The 16,724-nt window shown below is 41.0% G+C and overlaps 1 protein-coding gene, 1 long non-coding RNA gene and 2 other non-coding genes across 5 annotated transcripts; 2 read left to right on the top strand and 2 right to left on the bottom strand.

Moving 5' to 3' along the window:
• Positions 1 to 1,609: 1,609 nt before the first annotated feature.
• snrpf (small nuclear ribonucleoprotein polypeptide F) lies at positions 1,610 to 3,339 on the top strand. The gene is made up of 4 exons (XM_023812645.1): positions 1,610 to 1,756; positions 2,217 to 2,342; positions 2,755 to 2,819; positions 3,067 to 3,339. Exons 1-4 carry the CDS (start codon positions 1,754 to 1,756, stop codon positions 3,131 to 3,133), a joined length of 261 nt encoding a protein of 86 aa, XP_023668413.1. The 5' UTR covers positions 1,610 to 1,753; the 3' UTR covers positions 3,134 to 3,339.
• A 2,626-nt stretch (positions 3,340 to 5,965) lies between these two features.
• On the top strand, positions 5,966 to 6,053 carry trnay-gua (transfer RNA tyrosine (anticodon GUA)). The gene is given in 2 exon segments: positions 5,966 to 6,002; positions 6,018 to 6,053. It is a non-coding gene; the product is annotated as a tRNA-Tyr (tRNA).
• Positions 6,054 to 9,332: 3,279 nt separating this feature from the next.
• LOC140588238 (uncharacterized) lies at positions 9,333 to 16,681 on the bottom strand. 2 transcript variants are annotated; one of them, XR_011989585.1, is made up of 4 exons: positions 16,411 to 16,681; positions 15,474 to 15,615; positions 14,904 to 15,271; positions 9,333 to 14,513 (listed from the first exon to the last, which is right to left on the bottom strand). It is a non-coding gene; the product is annotated as an uncharacterized lncRNA (long non-coding RNA). The 2 variants fall into 2 exon arrangements; XR_011989584.1 differs by having other exon boundaries at positions 14,904 to 15,615.
• Positions 11,445 to 11,517, bottom strand: trnav-aac (transfer RNA valine (anticodon AAC)). Its single transcript has one exon. It is a non-coding gene; the product is annotated as a tRNA-Val (tRNA).
• Positions 16,682 to 16,724: the final 43 nt, after the last annotated feature.

Raw genomic sequence — 16,724 nt, 5'->3', positions numbered from 1 at the left:
CACCCACATCAGTGACTCACACCCAGAATGCACTGAAAAGGGGGCGGCTAAACCTTTACTGCGGGGGTGTGTGTCTGATGAAAATGAACACAATTTAAACTAATAAGCATTCATGTATTTGGTGACGAGGTTAACGAACATTATAGGGGGCTAAAGACCACCTGCCCTGGCAAGCCCCCCCCCCCCCGAACTTCTTGGTTACTGGGAGCACTGGGCAGATAATAGACATCCTGTACATATTAAATTCAAAGCACCGTGACTGACGGCACCTTCCCATTTGCGAACAATTTACCGTGGCTTGTGTTTTTCAGTTCACATTCTGCGTGTCTCCCAGCGTTCTGGGAAATTTGCAGCAGTCTTGGTTCTGGGAAAGCCCGTTTTCCTGGCTGATCACAGCTCAAAAGATCCACTGATGTTAGGCAGGTGTCTAAACTCTAGACTTTTCAGTAAAGGCAATCGCTTCACCGGATTGAAGGCCTTTCGCACCCTCAGGGGTGTAACAGATGCTCTATGTTCTTCAGGGTGATGGAGGAGTTACTCCTGGCTTCTTGGGGCCCCCAGAGCCCGACTGGACCCAGATACGCAGAACTTATAATGCTCCTCTGGATTTCACTTTGTGCAAACCTTCATTTTTCTTCATTCCTCTCACCTGACTTTCTGGAGCATGTCAATTCAAAAGCATCAAGCTTTATGTGAATTGAATAAGTTGACATCACACATAATCACTTATACATGTGAGTTAAGAAAATCAAGGCCCAACCTGGGGCTTGGGGTGACAACCTACAGGAAATGAAACCACATTAGATTCTGACCTAGATGAGGAACCATTCAATGTGAATACCATCTGTGACTGGCATCTGGGATGTATCAGTCTAAACATAAGTGGTTCCTCACATCAGTTTCAGGACAGCATTTCCACTATGCGGAAAAAACATTCATTATCAGTGGATTTTTAAACAGAAGCAGGCTTTTAGTGGCTTATTGTTGAAGTCAGTCGTCTTTATCACTATTCCATAAACTGCATGATAAATGTTTAAAATCAAATATTTACTTTCTCCTGTGTTTTGGATTAAGAACTTCACTCCACTGTCAAGATAAGATATTTTATTTCTTAAAACGGCCAGCATGTAGACAGCTAGATTTTCAGACAAAGATTAATCAGGGCATTGAAAGTTTCCCCATGTACACTTTTGATTATATCTCTGAATTCTTGTGTTGTGATTTAAGCAGAGTTCATTAAGCTTTTATATATATATATATATATATATATATATATATATTTATTATTTTATTTTTTTTCAATTTTATAAAAGGCGAAACTGTTTCCACCAATAAGGTGGATCGTAGGCCTAACAATCCTGACATCTGGTGGACGAAACATGGAAATGCGAAGGCCATCGTTTTACGTCTAAAGGTATCCGTGGAGTCTAGAAACGTACTGAAAAGATTTCTGTAAGGAACATTTGCTTCGTGTTCCCTGCACAAACAAAATAATATTTAAAAAACGTTATACGCTTAAAATTAATAATAACACATTTCCCGCACTAACGAACATCTCTATTTAGACCAATAGAAAACGCCTTTACGTTTCCTGACCAATCAGAGCGGTCTATCCACGCGGGGTGAAAGGTCAGAGTTCGACTCAGAGAGAACTTCCTATTGTCGTGCGCGCGGCGTGTAGCTGTCGGTTGATTTTCTCTAAGAAAGAAAAGGTTATAGATTTATACGCCTTTTAGAATTCCAGCATATCCAAATGGTAAGGAACATATTTCAGTAAACATCACGTGCGTAATTGATTATTTTATCTGGCTCTCAAAGATGGCGGTTGAAGCGTTTTACTTTGACCGATTCATTCATTTTTTCACGGCCCATGTCCTACTGTATATATGCACTATTTTCCATTTACTTTTACGATGTAGTTTAGCTATATTTATGTATGTTTACTATTATGATCTCTTGACGTTTTTTTACACCGTCGTCTGGAAATTTTGTTAATCTTTCACCTGAGTACGATCGCTTGCTCTTTCGCTCAGTTTAGTAGAGGCTTTATAGTTGTTTAGTATCATAATTACCGTTTGCAAATTGCTGCATATTCTATTTGGCATATATTTTTCATATATTTATCTACTATCTGACTTCTCATATTTATCAAGGGGATTTGTAGTTACCATAGCATTTTTGTTGTACTATACTAAACGATGTGTCTTTTTTTCAAGAGTTTACCTCTGAATCCTAAGCCTTTCCTCAACGGCTTGACCGGTAAGCCCGTGATGGTCAAACTGAAGTGGGGAATGGAATACAAAGGATATCTAGTGTCCGTGGATGGATACATGAACATGCAGGTATAGACCAGCTGCCATAGATGTTAATCTTTTTGAATGTTTTTTTTCTTCTTGTATATTTAAGTGTTTCCCTTTATCTGCCAAAACCATTAATTTAGAATCCGATTTTGGCAGTGTTTATTTATAAATAGTTAGCCTCAATATCCAGAATGCATTTTTCTTAACCAATTTGCTACCTGGTATTTTATGATCGCACAGATATATGTACTGCTGTCCACTTTGACTGATTTAATATTATTGACTTCCTAATGCTTAAGATACGCTTTTAGTAACATTGATAACTATATCCATTTAAAAACCTATTTCTATGGTGTCATGCAAAGCAAAACTGCTTCCTAGTTTGTGAATTGAGAGCTCTTTGAAGTGCTGTAGGGCTGTTTCTCCGGATAACGCCACTTAATTTGGATTCCAGTTGGCCAACACAGAGGAGTATGTGGATGGTGCTTTGGCTGGTCATTTAGGAGAGGTGCTCATAAGGTGAGTGTAAATGGAGAGACAGATGTCACTGAGTATATTTTTTCTCCAATACCTTTGAAGAGTGCCCAAGGCAGTGCAACAAATGTGTGCCGCTTAGTCATACAATGTTGCAGTATTCTTCCTTACTGAAAAAAGCATGTATACATAAAATGTAACTTAAAGAACTGTTGGTAGGACATGTTGCTATAATTTTTCTGCAGAGACTTTTCATTTTCAGTGAATTATAATATTGCTTTATTTTCCACAGATGCAATAATGTGTTGTATATAAGAGGTGTCGAGGAAGAGGAGGAAGATGGTGAAATGAGAGAGTGAAGGAGTGGTGTCCTTATCGTCCTTACCAGAATACATAGTTTGCAATTTTTTTTATATAACTTGGCTGTAACAGGCAACCCTTCTTCTGTTTCTTTGTGTGTGTGATGGCAAATCAAGATTTTGATCTTTGCATTATTTTCTTACACACTGTTCTACCATTGTCCTCCTTTGGATGGAGAAATAAAATTGTGAATGTTGTCTTTTCATTTTTGTCTTTTTTTTTTTTTGCTAATCAACAGTTTGCTTAAGGCCATGAGCCCAGATCACGATAAAAACTCTTTGACTTGCACAACATTAAGGTGTTACACTTAGGTTCACATGTAGTCTTATGGACTGATGACGGGCTTTCTGGGGGGAAATGCATAACCATCACCTTTCTCTTCATTTCCAAAGGCTTTGAACACCTCAACAGCCTCCTGCCAATCTAGAAAAAGAAATCTTTCTTGAAAAATCAGCTAACTGCCTCTTCTTTGTGTATATTTCATGCTTATCACTATGTATTATGTTAGTGTCTGTAATGTTAGTGTGTTGCATATACACTAAATATATGCGCTGTATTCATGGTTTGTCCAGAAAACTAGGTGTAGTTACTGGAGAGAATATCTGCTAGTGTCTTCTCTCTGACTTAACTATATATGTAGGTTGTAGATATCATTTGTAGGTCTAAGCTGGAAAAGTTCAAGATTGTTCTGGAGGCAGGAAGAGAAATATATATTTGACTTCTGGCATCGGACATCAAAAATGTCATGGACAGCTTGCATGTCTCCTCCTACTAATTCTTTTTCTTCAGTTACTCACACTTCCAGGAGTGGACAGCAATTAAATGCTCATACTGGCTCTCCTGCTGTCTGGCAGGGCGGTGTGGACAGGTGGCTTGTCCTCAGTTTGGTCAGCATGTGCATGGTGCTGATGTTGGAGTATAACTTTACATTGCATGACCTGGTGTCCCTCTGATGAGCTGACCGCTCATCCTGAGTTTTTCCTTGCCTCGTTTCTGAGAGACCCTGGGCCCTGTGACCCTGCAGAGGCCAAGTAGGTAGAGAAGATGGATGTATTTGGTGTGCTGGAAGGTCTGGCTGGAACATGCAAATTGCTCCTCCAGACTGGTAAGGAAGTTCAAACATCCTGGGCATCTGAGAAGAGCTCTGGCAAGAGGCCTACAGCAGCACTGAAGGAGCTGCAGGAATTTCTGGCAAGTACTCGTTATGTGCTACTTGTGACAACAATCTCCCATATTCTCCATATGTCTGGACTATGGGGTAGGGTCACAAGATGGAAGCCTTTTCTTACAAAGAAAAATATCCAGGCCTAGCCAAATTTTGCTAAAAATTACATAAAGTTTCCCAAAAGCTTGTGGGAAAATGTGTTGTGGTCTGTTGAAACCAAGGTTGAACTGTTTGGCCACAATCCCAAAATGGTATATTTGGTGCAAAAACAACACTGCACATAACCCCAGAAGAACAGCATACCCACGGTGAAGCATCGTGATGGCGGTATCATGCCCACAGTGAGGGACTGTGGTGGCGGCGTCACGCCCACGGTGAAGCATGGTGATGGCGGTGTCATGGTTTGGGGTTGTTTTTCTTCAGCTGGAACTGGGGCTTTAGTCAAGGTGGAGTGAATTATGAACAGTTCCAAATACCAGTCAATTTTGGCCCAAAACCTTCTGGTGTTTGTTAGAAAGCTGAAGAGGAATTTCACCTTTCAGCATGACAATGACCCCAAGCATGCATCCAAATCAACAACCGAATGGTTTCACCAGAAGAAAATAAGTCTTGGAATGGCCCAGCCAGAGCCCAGACCTAAATCCAACTGAAATTCTGACTTGAAGAGGGTTGTGCACCAGAGAGGCAAACTGACAGATTTAGAGTGATTTTGCAAGTAAAAGTGGACAATTATTGCCAAGTCAGGATGTGGCATGCTGATAAACTCCTACCCAAAAAGACTCAAAGCTGTAATACTATCAAAAGGTACTTCAAGAAAATGTTATTTTAAGGGGGTGCACACTTATGCAACCAGCTTATTGTACTTTTTTTATATGTATATTTTCTCGCTCACAGATTTGTTTGTTTTTCCATCGAATTGTACAGATTTTAGGTAACATTAAAGGTGGGCAAAGTTTTTAAATGATTTATCATATTCTCATTTTTTACATCACAAAAACCTGATATTTTTACAGTGGTGTGTATACTTTATATCCACTGTAAAGGCAATTGTCTATATGTGGGGACGGCGAAGCACGTCGGTTTCTTTGTCAGGATGCGTTTCCTTCGGCATGACTTCTCTAATCCCTTTTCCGCTTCTTTTCTTGTGCTGGTACCGCATTCATTAGAAGCTTTCATGCGTTCTGTATTCCCTTGGTGTCTTCTCATAGCTCAAAATTTCACTGTAGTGTAGTGTCACAACTTCTGCAGTCCTCATTAAAATGCGTCTTTAATGCATGGCAGATCCAGGCGTTCAAACTCAAATTACAGATTTTTTCTTACGGTTCTCTGGACGCAGCTGAGGAGGTAGACAGGTTACCTACGGTGCAGTAAAACAAGCATGTATTTCTTTCAGTATTTAAGACTGCATTATACAGATATTGATTCTTAATACCGTTAGTGTTCATATTATATAAATATGTTTATAATCAATCATGTGGCATGAGCTTCATTGTAATGCGGCTTGTAAATAGCAATTTTCACGGGCAATTCAGGCTCGGTCTGCGCTAGGAAACTCTCCACAATGACGACGACATTTAAGCATCAGATATTTTTTATACGATAGCATGAACAATAAAATATTTTATAAATTACATGGAATCTATGTAATCAAAAAAAGCGCGAGGTGCCTTCGATAGCTCAGTTGGTAGAGCGGAGGACTGTAGAGGATCAACACTGTAATCCTTAGGTCGCTGGTTCGAATCCGGCTCGAAGGACATCTGTACTTTTTTCCCCCTTTCCACATTTTTGGCTTTTTTTCCCTTCTATTTCACTTTTAATGATTACATCCAAGAACTTCTGAAACATAAATCGACGTTAATGCTTGATTATTAATCAGTACAGTATATGTTTACACGTGCACGGCTTAAAATCAAACCATTATCCAGAATTTGGACAATCTCTAGCGCCCCCTGGCTTCCTAAAGGACTAGCATAATGAGAGAAAACACCTAAACCTGTCAACAATTTCCCTCGATCGTTAAAGATCCGCGGTACTATTTGCCTGTGAATTTGCAGCCTAGTGATGGGAAGTTCAGTTTAATTTACAGAACAGAATCTATCGTAATGTTGGTATAAATGAATCGAACGTTGGATTAAAAAATAGGTTTAGGGGCATTACATGCTGCTGCACTCCATTCAGTTACTTTTATTGAAATTGTATGTTTATTAAAATCTTGTTCGTATTAAAATATTATATTTTCATCTCAGAATCCTGCCATTGTATAGGCTTATCGATCGCAATGTACTTCATATCGCGTAACACATCCAAGATCAGAGGACTTTTCCAAAACAGACTCCTGTTTTCACATTTGGATGCTCAGTACACATTTAGAGATTCTTTTACAAATCTGACTACTCACATACGACTTCTGATACAGTCACACAACCCCACACACATATTTCCAAAAAAAAATGTTCAAATACAAAGACTTTTCAGCAAGTCTTTTCATTGCTGGTAAGATGGAATCTGGCTTAACTGCGTTTCTTTGTGCAAAATATGTCTTCGGTGTTTAGCTTGTTAAAACACGAATTTTACCGGGGCGCACAGGACATCAGTATTACCGGACGGGCCATAGTGAATGGGGCGTAACGTGACCCATGTCTTCAAATTCACACCATTAATCTGTTGCTGCATCGACTCAGTACACAGCTGCAGTGTGCTTGCGCAGAGGCGCATATCTTGTCAGCAGGCAGGGCAGGCAGCTGCTTGGGGCCCCAAAGCCACTAGATGGCGAACGAGAGCTGGTTTCATATTTTAAAGTCCATTAACTTGTTGAAAATTGTAACTTGTGAAATAAAAAGTTTACTGTTCACAATTTTTTGTTAATGTCAGATTATTTATTAAAATGATGACAGACCCTAGGATTGCCTCTGTACTTGCGTACCTTGAGTGAATGAGACTGAAACTAGAAACTGTAAACTGGATGGAGTTAAACAGCAAAACTGTTGAAAAGGCATGGGAATTTTTTAAAAGCACGTTGTTGCAAGTGCAAGAGGACTTCATACCTGTTTCCAGCAAAACTAAATCTAGGAAACTGCAGCCAAGGTGCTTTATTACGGAAATTAAGGATAAAGTCAGGAGGAAAAGGGCTCTGTTCCACAAATGGAAATTAACTAACGATTTCAAAATAAAGCAGGAGTATCTAAGTCTACAGGTTGAGTTAAAAAATAACATTAGACTCAAGAGGAAAGTAGAAAGGAAGATTGCTTTGGAGGCTAAGGATGACGTTAAAAGTTTCTTCCAATATATTAACTCCAAAATAGCTCTAAAAGCTGAAATCACTAATCTGCAGGATAGTAAGGGTCTTATAATTGAAAATATTGATATAGCAAATTAGTTCAATGATTATTTTAAACGGGTGTTCACAGTAGAGAACACAAGTAACCTGCCACCATTTAGTATAAATACAGCGTCGTCTATGACCAATATATGTATAACTTAGGCTGATGTGGTACTAAGCCTAGCTAAACTCAAAATAAATAAGTCGCAGGGCCCTGATGGCATCTTACCTATAGTTTTAAAAGAGATGAGGGATATTATTAGCCAACCTTCAACTTTACTATTTCAGACTGGTGTGGTACCTTCTAATTAGAAGCATGCTAATATAGCACCCATATTCAAAAAAGGGGATAGAAGTAATCCAGCAAACTATAGGCCAATCAGTTTAACTTGCATAACCTGAAAGGTAATGGAAGCTATAGTCCAAGTGAAAATGGTAGATTACCTGGATTCAAATAACATTCTGAGGGATAGCCAACGTGGATTTAGGAGAGGTAGGTCCTGTTTAACTAATCTACTTGACTTCTTTGAGTAAGCTACAAGAGAAATTGATCACAAAAAAGCCTATGACGTTATCTACTTAGATTTCCAGATGGCCTTTGATGTTGTCCCCCACAAATGGCTCTTGCTTAAGCTCAACGCTGCATGGATTTTAGGAACTGTAGCAGTTTGGATCAAAAACTGGTTAACAGACAGGAAGCAGTGGGTAGTTATTAGAGGCATAATGTCAAAGTGGGCCTGTGTTCATAGTGGGGTACCACAGGGTTCAATTTTACCAGTTTGAAACACCCTCCTAAACTTATTTAAACTTCATGTATAATAAACATGTTTTAAATGCTTTTTTTTTTAGATATTGTCATTTTCAAACCTATATAGATGTAAATGTGATTAAAGAAGAATAGGGTAAAACAGGATAAAATTTAATTTTAGACGCTGCTCACTGGTGAGTTTTTGCTATTTTTAGAACAGGTCCGCGGGCGACTCATGTGGTCCTTGGTATCATCATGTTGGTGAGCCCTGACTTAATTCAATATAATTAAATAACAAAGATCATTTTTACTTCTTAGCACTATTTAGCCTAAACAATAGGCTATTTTTGACATGTGGGAACACAAGTGTTTCAGATAGATTTTATGCAAACAGGAAGTGCCACTGAACGAGCTGTTGAACGAATATTTTTGTTGAAAAAAATAGTCTTTTCACCCATCACTAGTATTGTGAAATGCAAATTCCAACTATTACATGCATGTATTCATCACACTTATTTATTACTCTAAAATATTTCTAGAAATCAGATATACGTGAAATTTCAGCATTAAGTTTGTGTATACATTTATATATACAGTATATGCCTATCCCGGAACCTACGGAAGGGAACTCAGGATGGGGTGCCAACCCGCCGTGGAAAATTGTAACTCCAATTAACCTCAGCATGTTTTTGGACTGTGGGTTGCAACTGAAAAGCCTGGAGGAAACCCCATGATGACACAGGGATAACATACAAACTCTACACACAGAGGTGTGAGGCAACTGTACTAACCACTGCGCGCCACCGCACCACCCACATCATATACCAAATGAAAGTGTCCTTCCCAGTATAATTTCCAATGTCTACTACTGACCGATGATTCTGCAGCGCTGCTGAAATAGATGTGAAGGATACTTTCAGTGTTTCATCTTTAGAAAATGAACCTTGAGGAAAATGACAAAGACAATTGTATTCATTTAAAAATAATTTTAGATTTATTGGTGTTTGGATTTGTGATGACTACTCATATATAATACAAAAAAAAATCCAGGGATAATCACTGTACAGCCGACCTTTCCACATTGCAGGGGTTAGGGCGTAGGCTCAACGCGATCTGGAAAAACACTACATAGTTTAGTATAATTTCAAGGAGGTCGCCAGCACCTCTGAGGAGTTCCTGAAGCTCACCCTGCTTTCTGAGATCATAAAGGATGAGCTCAATGTAAGACAGGAGGAAGTGGTCTTTAGTGCCATCCTGCGCTGGATCTTCCACGAGCCTGCCAGCTGCAAGGCCCACATTTCTGCGCTGTTGCCTAAGGTGACTATAATTACGCAATGTTCTCATTGACATGTGTACATAATAGGATGCTAATTCAGTGAATCCCCAAATCCTTATTGCTGTAGCTAGAGACTAAACCATTTTGAAAATCCATCCATCCATTTTCTAGACCGCTTATCCTACTGGGTCGTGGGGAGTCCGGAGCCTATCCCGGAAGCTATGGGCACGAGGCAGGGAACAAGCCAGGATGGGGGGCCCATTTTGAAAATGAGAAATTAAAATCTGGATTGCTGTTGTACCCTTTATGTTAATTAAGAGTCTTTTCCAGTGATACTTAAAAAAGCACCAAGAAACTCATGGGATCTCTCTCCATCTGGTTTCCTGTGTAGGTGCGAATGGCTCGCATGAATGAAGATTTCTTCATCAAGTATGTGATGAACCATGACCTAGTGAAGCGCAATAACATTATTAATGACACTTTGAAGGTCATGTGTGACCTGGACATTAATGGTCCCCCACAATCAGACTTTGAGCACCCGCTGGTCCGCCCACGCCTGCCCGCTGACATCTTGCCGGCCATTGGTGGCTGGAATGACCGGCCAAGCAATGTCATCGAGGCATATGACTCGAGAGCCGACCGCTGGGTCAATATGACGCAGCAGGGCGACAGACCCCGGGCCCACCATGGCATGGTGTACCTCAAGGGGTTTGTATACTGCATCGGGGGGTGTGATGGTGGTGCCTGCTTGAACAGTGTGCACAAGTTCGACCCCATCGCACGGACTTGGCATATTGTGGCCCCGATGCAGTCGCGCCGCTGCTATTCCTGTGACTGTGCTGGATGGCTTCATCTATGTCATGGGTGGCCGTAATGCCGACAGACGCCTCAACACGGTCGAAAGATATGATCCTGAGACCGATAGATGGAGCTTCATCCAGCCCATGAACGTGGAGAGAAGCGACGCCAGTGCTACCACCCTCCATGGCAAGGTGGGTCAATGGCGGGGGGCACCTGGGTGTGTTTACCCTCATTTTCCTCATGAAATTTATTATTTTACACATTCGGTAGCTCTTCAAATTAGAGATTTCAGTCTACAATTGATATGTTCATTGAAGGACCTAACCTGGCTCCCACAGTCTAAGACTTATGAGATAGGCAAACTGGCATATAAAATCCCCTTGCTTATGCCTCCTGGGGTAGCCTCCAGGTTCACCATGACCCTGTAATGAATAAACTTTTATGAAAGACGGTGGGATTCAGCTGTACATTTACTCTTTTCAGCTCTTCATCGCCGGTCAGGTACAGCAAAAGAGTCTTCACCTTTATACTTGTTTTTCCTAGATATACATCTGTGGGGGCTTTAATGGAGCTGAGTGCCTTGCCACTGCTGAGTGCCATGACCCCATCACCAACCGATGGAGCATGATTGCTCCTATGAGAACACCTCGGCATGGTGTTGGAGTCATAGCACATCATGGGAGAATCTATGCGGTGAGTGACTCCTTTGTTGTACCTTGAACCTTAGGTGTCAAGTCTCATGTTTTACCTGTGAGATTCATGGTAATTTAATAATAATTGATACTTTATTAATCCCTGTGGGGAAATTGTCTTTATGCCTCCCTCAACTTGCTCTTTGTGGAGTAAGTTGTCCACAAAGGGCAGCCACCCATAGCGGCACCCAGGAAGCAGGGGGTTAAGGGCCTTGCTCAAGGACCCGCAGATGTTAACCGGCAGCCTTGTGATTACAGGCACACAGGCTTAGCCCACTGAGCCACACACTGCCCCTTAAAAGACTACCATGTTTCCACTTGGTTTCAAACCAAGGACCTTTTACACGTTAGGCAAATGTGATAACCACTACACTATGGAGACAACTAACTAATTTGCCACTGTTGCTATGAGTGGAGTGCTACAGTAGTATGCAAAAGTTTGGATACCCCTCGAAAAAATAACATATTTTGGTCATTTTTTAATGGAAAAGATGTAAATAGAGTATCTGTAGGAGATCTACCCACAAATTTTCATAATGTTTAAATTAGGGGACTGTGATGGTCATTCCAAAACCTTCAGCTTGTGTCTCTTGAGGTAGTTTAGGGTTGTTTGCCTTGTTGTAGAAGCCATCCTCTTTTCAGCTTCAGCTTTTTTTTAAAGATGGTGTGATGTTTGCTTCCAGAATTTGCTGATGTTTAGTGGAATCCATTCTTCCCTCCACCCGTGCAATGTTTCCTGTGCCACTGGCTGCAACACAACCCCAAAGCATGATAGATCCACCCCCATGCTTAATAGTTGGCAAGGTGTTCTTTTCATGAAATGCTGCTACTTTTTTTCCTCCAAACATGCCGTTGCTAATTGTGGCCAAAGAGTTCTATTTTAACTTCATCAGTCCACAGCACTTGTTTCCAAAACACATCAGGCTTCTGTAGATGTTCTGTTGCATACTTCTGACGTTGGATTTTATGATGGGGATGCAGGTAAGGTTTTCTTCTGCTGACTCTTTCACGAAGGTCTTGTGGAACGGTGCACCACCACTCCTGAGTCTGCTAAATGTTCCTGCAGTTTTTTGCAGTCAAATGGGGGTTTTGATTTGTCTTTCTGACCAGCATATGAGCAGTTCTCTCCAAGAGTTGTCTTGGTCTTCCAGATCTCATCTTGACCTCCACAGTTCCCCTGAACTGCCATCTCTTAATTGCACTTCTCACTGTGGAAACTGCAAGGTGACAATTCTTTCCTATCTTCTTGTAGCCTTCTCCTGCATTGTGGACATCAAACTTTCATTTTCAGAGTCTTACACAGCTGCTTAGAGGAACCCATGGTTGTTGAGTGTCCACAAGTGTGTGCACAAGGTTTGAAGAGTCAGTGTATTTGTAAAGCTTTGAAATTGACACCAGCTGACATTTACTAATGACAGCTGATGCCATGCATCAGATCTAACAAGCTGATTAAGGTCTGAAACCTATTAAAAAGAACCTGAGACTTTGGAACTCTTAGGGTGTCCAAACTTTTGCAGAGTGCCATAATAATGTTTTTATTTTTTATCTTTGTTCAATTTATGACATAAAAAGTAACTATGCATCAATGTTTGGTGAAAATATTGTGCATTTTCCCCATTTCCTACAGAGACTGTGTTTACATCTTTTCCATTAAAAAATGACCAAAATATGTTATATATCGAGGGGTGCCCAAACTTTTGCATACTATTGTATGATGTGGAGACAGGCAACTGGTACCATTCCCAGGAAATGGGCTTATCCTGCGCAACCCTCAGATGTTGCGTAGTACCTGTCCATCCCAGCATCATACGCTACGCTGACCCCTGCTGGCCAATCAGGAGGAGAGAAATCCATCTGCCTCCAACAGCATGCCCAATGGGTAACCTCCAGAACACCGCCCCCCGCCCACATATCCTACCTCAAAAATACAAATAAAGCAAAATATTTTTTTTTTGAGTTTTTGATAGCGTTAGTCAATCCAGTACAGTATCAAGGTGAGCCTGAAGCTTTTTCCCAGAAGCACAGGGTACAAGACAGGGCACAGAATGGATGGGATACCAGTCCATTACAGGACAGTCACTCACACAGAAAGGGCAGATTAAAAACACACACAGCTGGGCATGGAATTCCAACCCTCACTCTGAAGGTGAATTTACAGTTACATCGACTGAGCCACTGTATATAGAGTCTACAACATATAAAATATCTGCTGTAATGGAAGTCCGCAGCCTAAACTGGCATCTTCACCTCTGCTGGTACTTCCAAAGTAGCTCTTTAAAACATAATTTTAGGCTCATGAGTTTTTCGATTTATGATATATGTGACAGGGGGCGACATGGTGGTGCAGTGGTTAGCACTGTTGCCTCACACCTCTGGGACCTGGGTTCAAGTCTCTGCCTGGGTTACATGTGTGCAGAGTTTGCATGTTCTTCCCATGTCGTCGTGGGGTTTCCTCCAGGTACTCCGGTTTCCCCCCACAGTCCAAAAACATGCTGAGGTTAATTGGCGTTACTAAATTGCCCATAGGTGTGCATGTGTGAGTGAATGGTGTATGAGTGTGCCCTGCGATGGGCTGGCCCCCTGTCCAGGGTTATTCCCTGCCTTGTGCCCATTGCTTCTGGGATAGGCTCCGGAACCCCCGCGACCCAGTAGGATAAGCAGGTTGGATGATGATGGATGGATGGAAATATAAACATGCATTTTCACAGCCAGAGGCATCTCACCTAACCTGTTATCTGCAATGAGGATCCTGTCTTATTAGGGCAGAGTTAATTTGAAGCAGGGGTTTTAAAGTACCAGACTGGGCCCACATTATGCTTCACTCAAGGAGTGAAATATTTCTCTTTAGCATTGACTTGTCTCTGGCAATAAGTCTGTATGATAATAGAAAGTTTCTTAAATTAGTTACTATGTTTTACTGTTGTAGTACTGGGTAACAATATATTTCCAAGCTACAGTTTGTTAGTAAGTATAAACATTAATTTTTAGCATATAATAAAAATAATAATTGTGTGATCATGTAAATAGGCAACCACATCTGCAAAACCCATAAATAAACCTATTAAGTAAGTCATGTCCTGGATTATTTTTCAGAGCTCTGTTCACCAGTGACTGGGATGTCAAGGGGAAGTGCAAGTACAACATCCCAGGCGTTTCCCCAGAAGGGATGAACCTGGTGATCGAGTATGCCTATACCCACTCAGTGCGCATCACAGTCGATAACGTGGAGAGCCTACTGGCGGCCGGTGATCAGTTAAACATCCCGGGCATTGTACAGCACTGCAGTGACTTCCTGACTGCCTTCCGCTTCCTCCTGGAGAACTTCAAGATGATCGCCAGCACCTCACAGGAATTCCCGGAGCTCACCCTGCACCAGCTCTGTGAGATCATTCAGAAGGATGAGCTTAATGTCAGAAAGGAGGACACCATCCTGCACTGGATCATGCATGATCATGCATTTACTACCATAAATGGAAGTACATTTCTCTCTGAACTCTACATGTTGGTTTGTTTTGTTTCCTCCAAAACATTTGTATGACTCCTCTGGACCATTCGTATATGTGCAGACGTTTCAGGTTAAGTCTTTCCTTATAAATTCTAAAATCTTGATATAAATGTGTGTATGAATGTTTCTCATCTTTTTTGTTCACATGAACCCTTTATAAATGAGCCCCCTGGTTTCTTAGGCTTAAAAGTCCAGAAGCAAGGAGTTCATAACTTTGTGAAAAGTTGTTTGCCCACCCCTTTGGTATCCAAGTGATCACTTACCATTGTCATCTCCCAGGTGGGCGGTACAGACAGGTCTGAGTGCCTGCGGAGCGTGGAGGTCTATGACCCATTGACCAATCGCTGGCATGCTGTGGCACCCATGTACAACCGGCGGTGTAATTTCAGCATCGAGGTGGTTCATGACCAGATCTTCGTGGTGGGCGGCCAAGATGGGTTTAGAACCATCACAACAGTAGAATGCTATGATGCAGGGACAGGCAATTGGTACCGAGCCCACCGACCAATCGCTGGCATGCTGTGGCATCTATGTTGAACCGGTGCCGTAACTTCGGCATTGAGGTGGTGGATGGCCTGATCATCATGGTGGGTGGCTAAGACAGGTTTAGAACAACCACCATAGTAGAATGCTATGATGTGGAGACACAGGACATGGGCTTATCCCGCTGCACTCTGGGTTGAATGGAAGTTTGCAACCTAAACTGGCATCCTTTACTCTTCTGGTGCTTCCAAAACAGCTCTTCAAAACAATTTTAGATAGATTTGTATTTAAAAAAAAAAAAAAACTCATCAGTGTTTTCATAACCAGGGGTGTATTGTTTAACCTGGTACCTGTGATGAGGCTCCTGTTTAATTTGGGCAAGAGTTAACTTGAAGCAGGGGTGTCAAAGTACAAGTCCATGTGTCCGACCTGGTCCACAACGAGGTTCTTTCCAGCCTACGACGTGTTGGCAGAACCTGAGGAACAGAACCACTGAAAAATGGAAAAAACATCGATCACTATGCATCACTATACTATGCATCATGCTTGTGCTGATGTGAGGCAGGGGGTATGGTGAGACCCCCCACTCCATGGTTCTGTCCTGCTATTTAAACAAATATGTATGAGACATTGTGTTTCACTAAACACTAACCAGAAATGAAATACATTTGTTTCAATACAAATACCCTCTGTTTTGTGATCAATTTACTTTAACTAATCTCCCGATTGTTGTCCTAATACCATACTCAGATCCTTATAATTTAACCGATTTACTTCAATTACCTCAAGTTATAGCGTTTTATACGTGTAACTGTGTCGCACAACTTGCGCATATTTTAAAACAATTCGTTCACATTAAAAGAATCACCGCGTTTAATATCAAACTAGTTAGCGTTGCAGCTAGCTCTTTGCTCTTACTGTTCAAGACTCCACTATAGACATGAATCCACATGTACTCCGTGGTAATCGCAGTCAACTTTACAAGACCTATCTCATACAATAGTACTGACCCAGATATTTGGTATAAAGAAAGAAAACCTAATATTTTACTGCCGCTTTACTCAACCGACTGAAGTCACGTACCCGCGCATGGCTCTAAATGGCTGAATTGCTCCACGCGTATAGTTAATATGTAAAGTCAAATAAAAAAAAAAAAAAACACGTCTTTCCTCCATAACCCTAATTTCTTTGTTTCATTTAACACATATTTTGGTACAATACTATCTAAGCAAATTAGATAACATTAGAAATTTCATCTAATTGACTTAATTTAACGTTTGGTCTTACCCACATTCCTAATCTGGGTTACACGCTGGCGCACAGTCATGGTGGAACAGAAAATGGCCTTCCCTAAACTGTCCTACAAAGCTGGAAGCATAGAATTCGTGAAAGTGTCTCATATTACCTAAGCATGTCTAAAAATATCCTTTGAAAAATTACTTTAAAAGGAGCCTAAACCTGCAAACAATTTAGTAAAAATATATACTTTAAAATATTCATGTTAAGTTTAAAAAAATCCAACGATCACCAAGTTTCCGTGGTGAATTTTACCGTTGAATTTTACCTCAGACCATTTCCCGCCGTTTTCACTGAATTTCAAA

This window comes from Paramormyrops kingsleyae, chromosome 3 (assembly GCF_048594095.1).
Source record: "Paramormyrops kingsleyae isolate MSU_618 chromosome 3, PKINGS_0.4, whole genome shotgun sequence".
Classification (NCBI taxonomy): Eukaryota; Metazoa; Chordata; class Actinopteri; order Osteoglossiformes; family Mormyridae; genus Paramormyrops; species Paramormyrops kingsleyae.
This window is presented reverse-complemented; position numbering and strand designations above follow the sequence as displayed.

Excerpts from the sequence above, each read along its gene's own strand:
- snrpf (XM_023812645.1), top strand. Across the intron at positions 2,343-2,754 it reads ATGGATACATGAACATGCAG|TTGGCCAACACAGAGGAGTA; the intron begins GTATAGACCAGC and ends TTTGGATTCCAG. Across the intron at positions 2,820-3,066 it reads TTAGGAGAGGTGCTCATAAG|ATGCAATAATGTGTTGTATA; the intron begins GTGAGTGTAAAT and ends TATTTTCCACAG.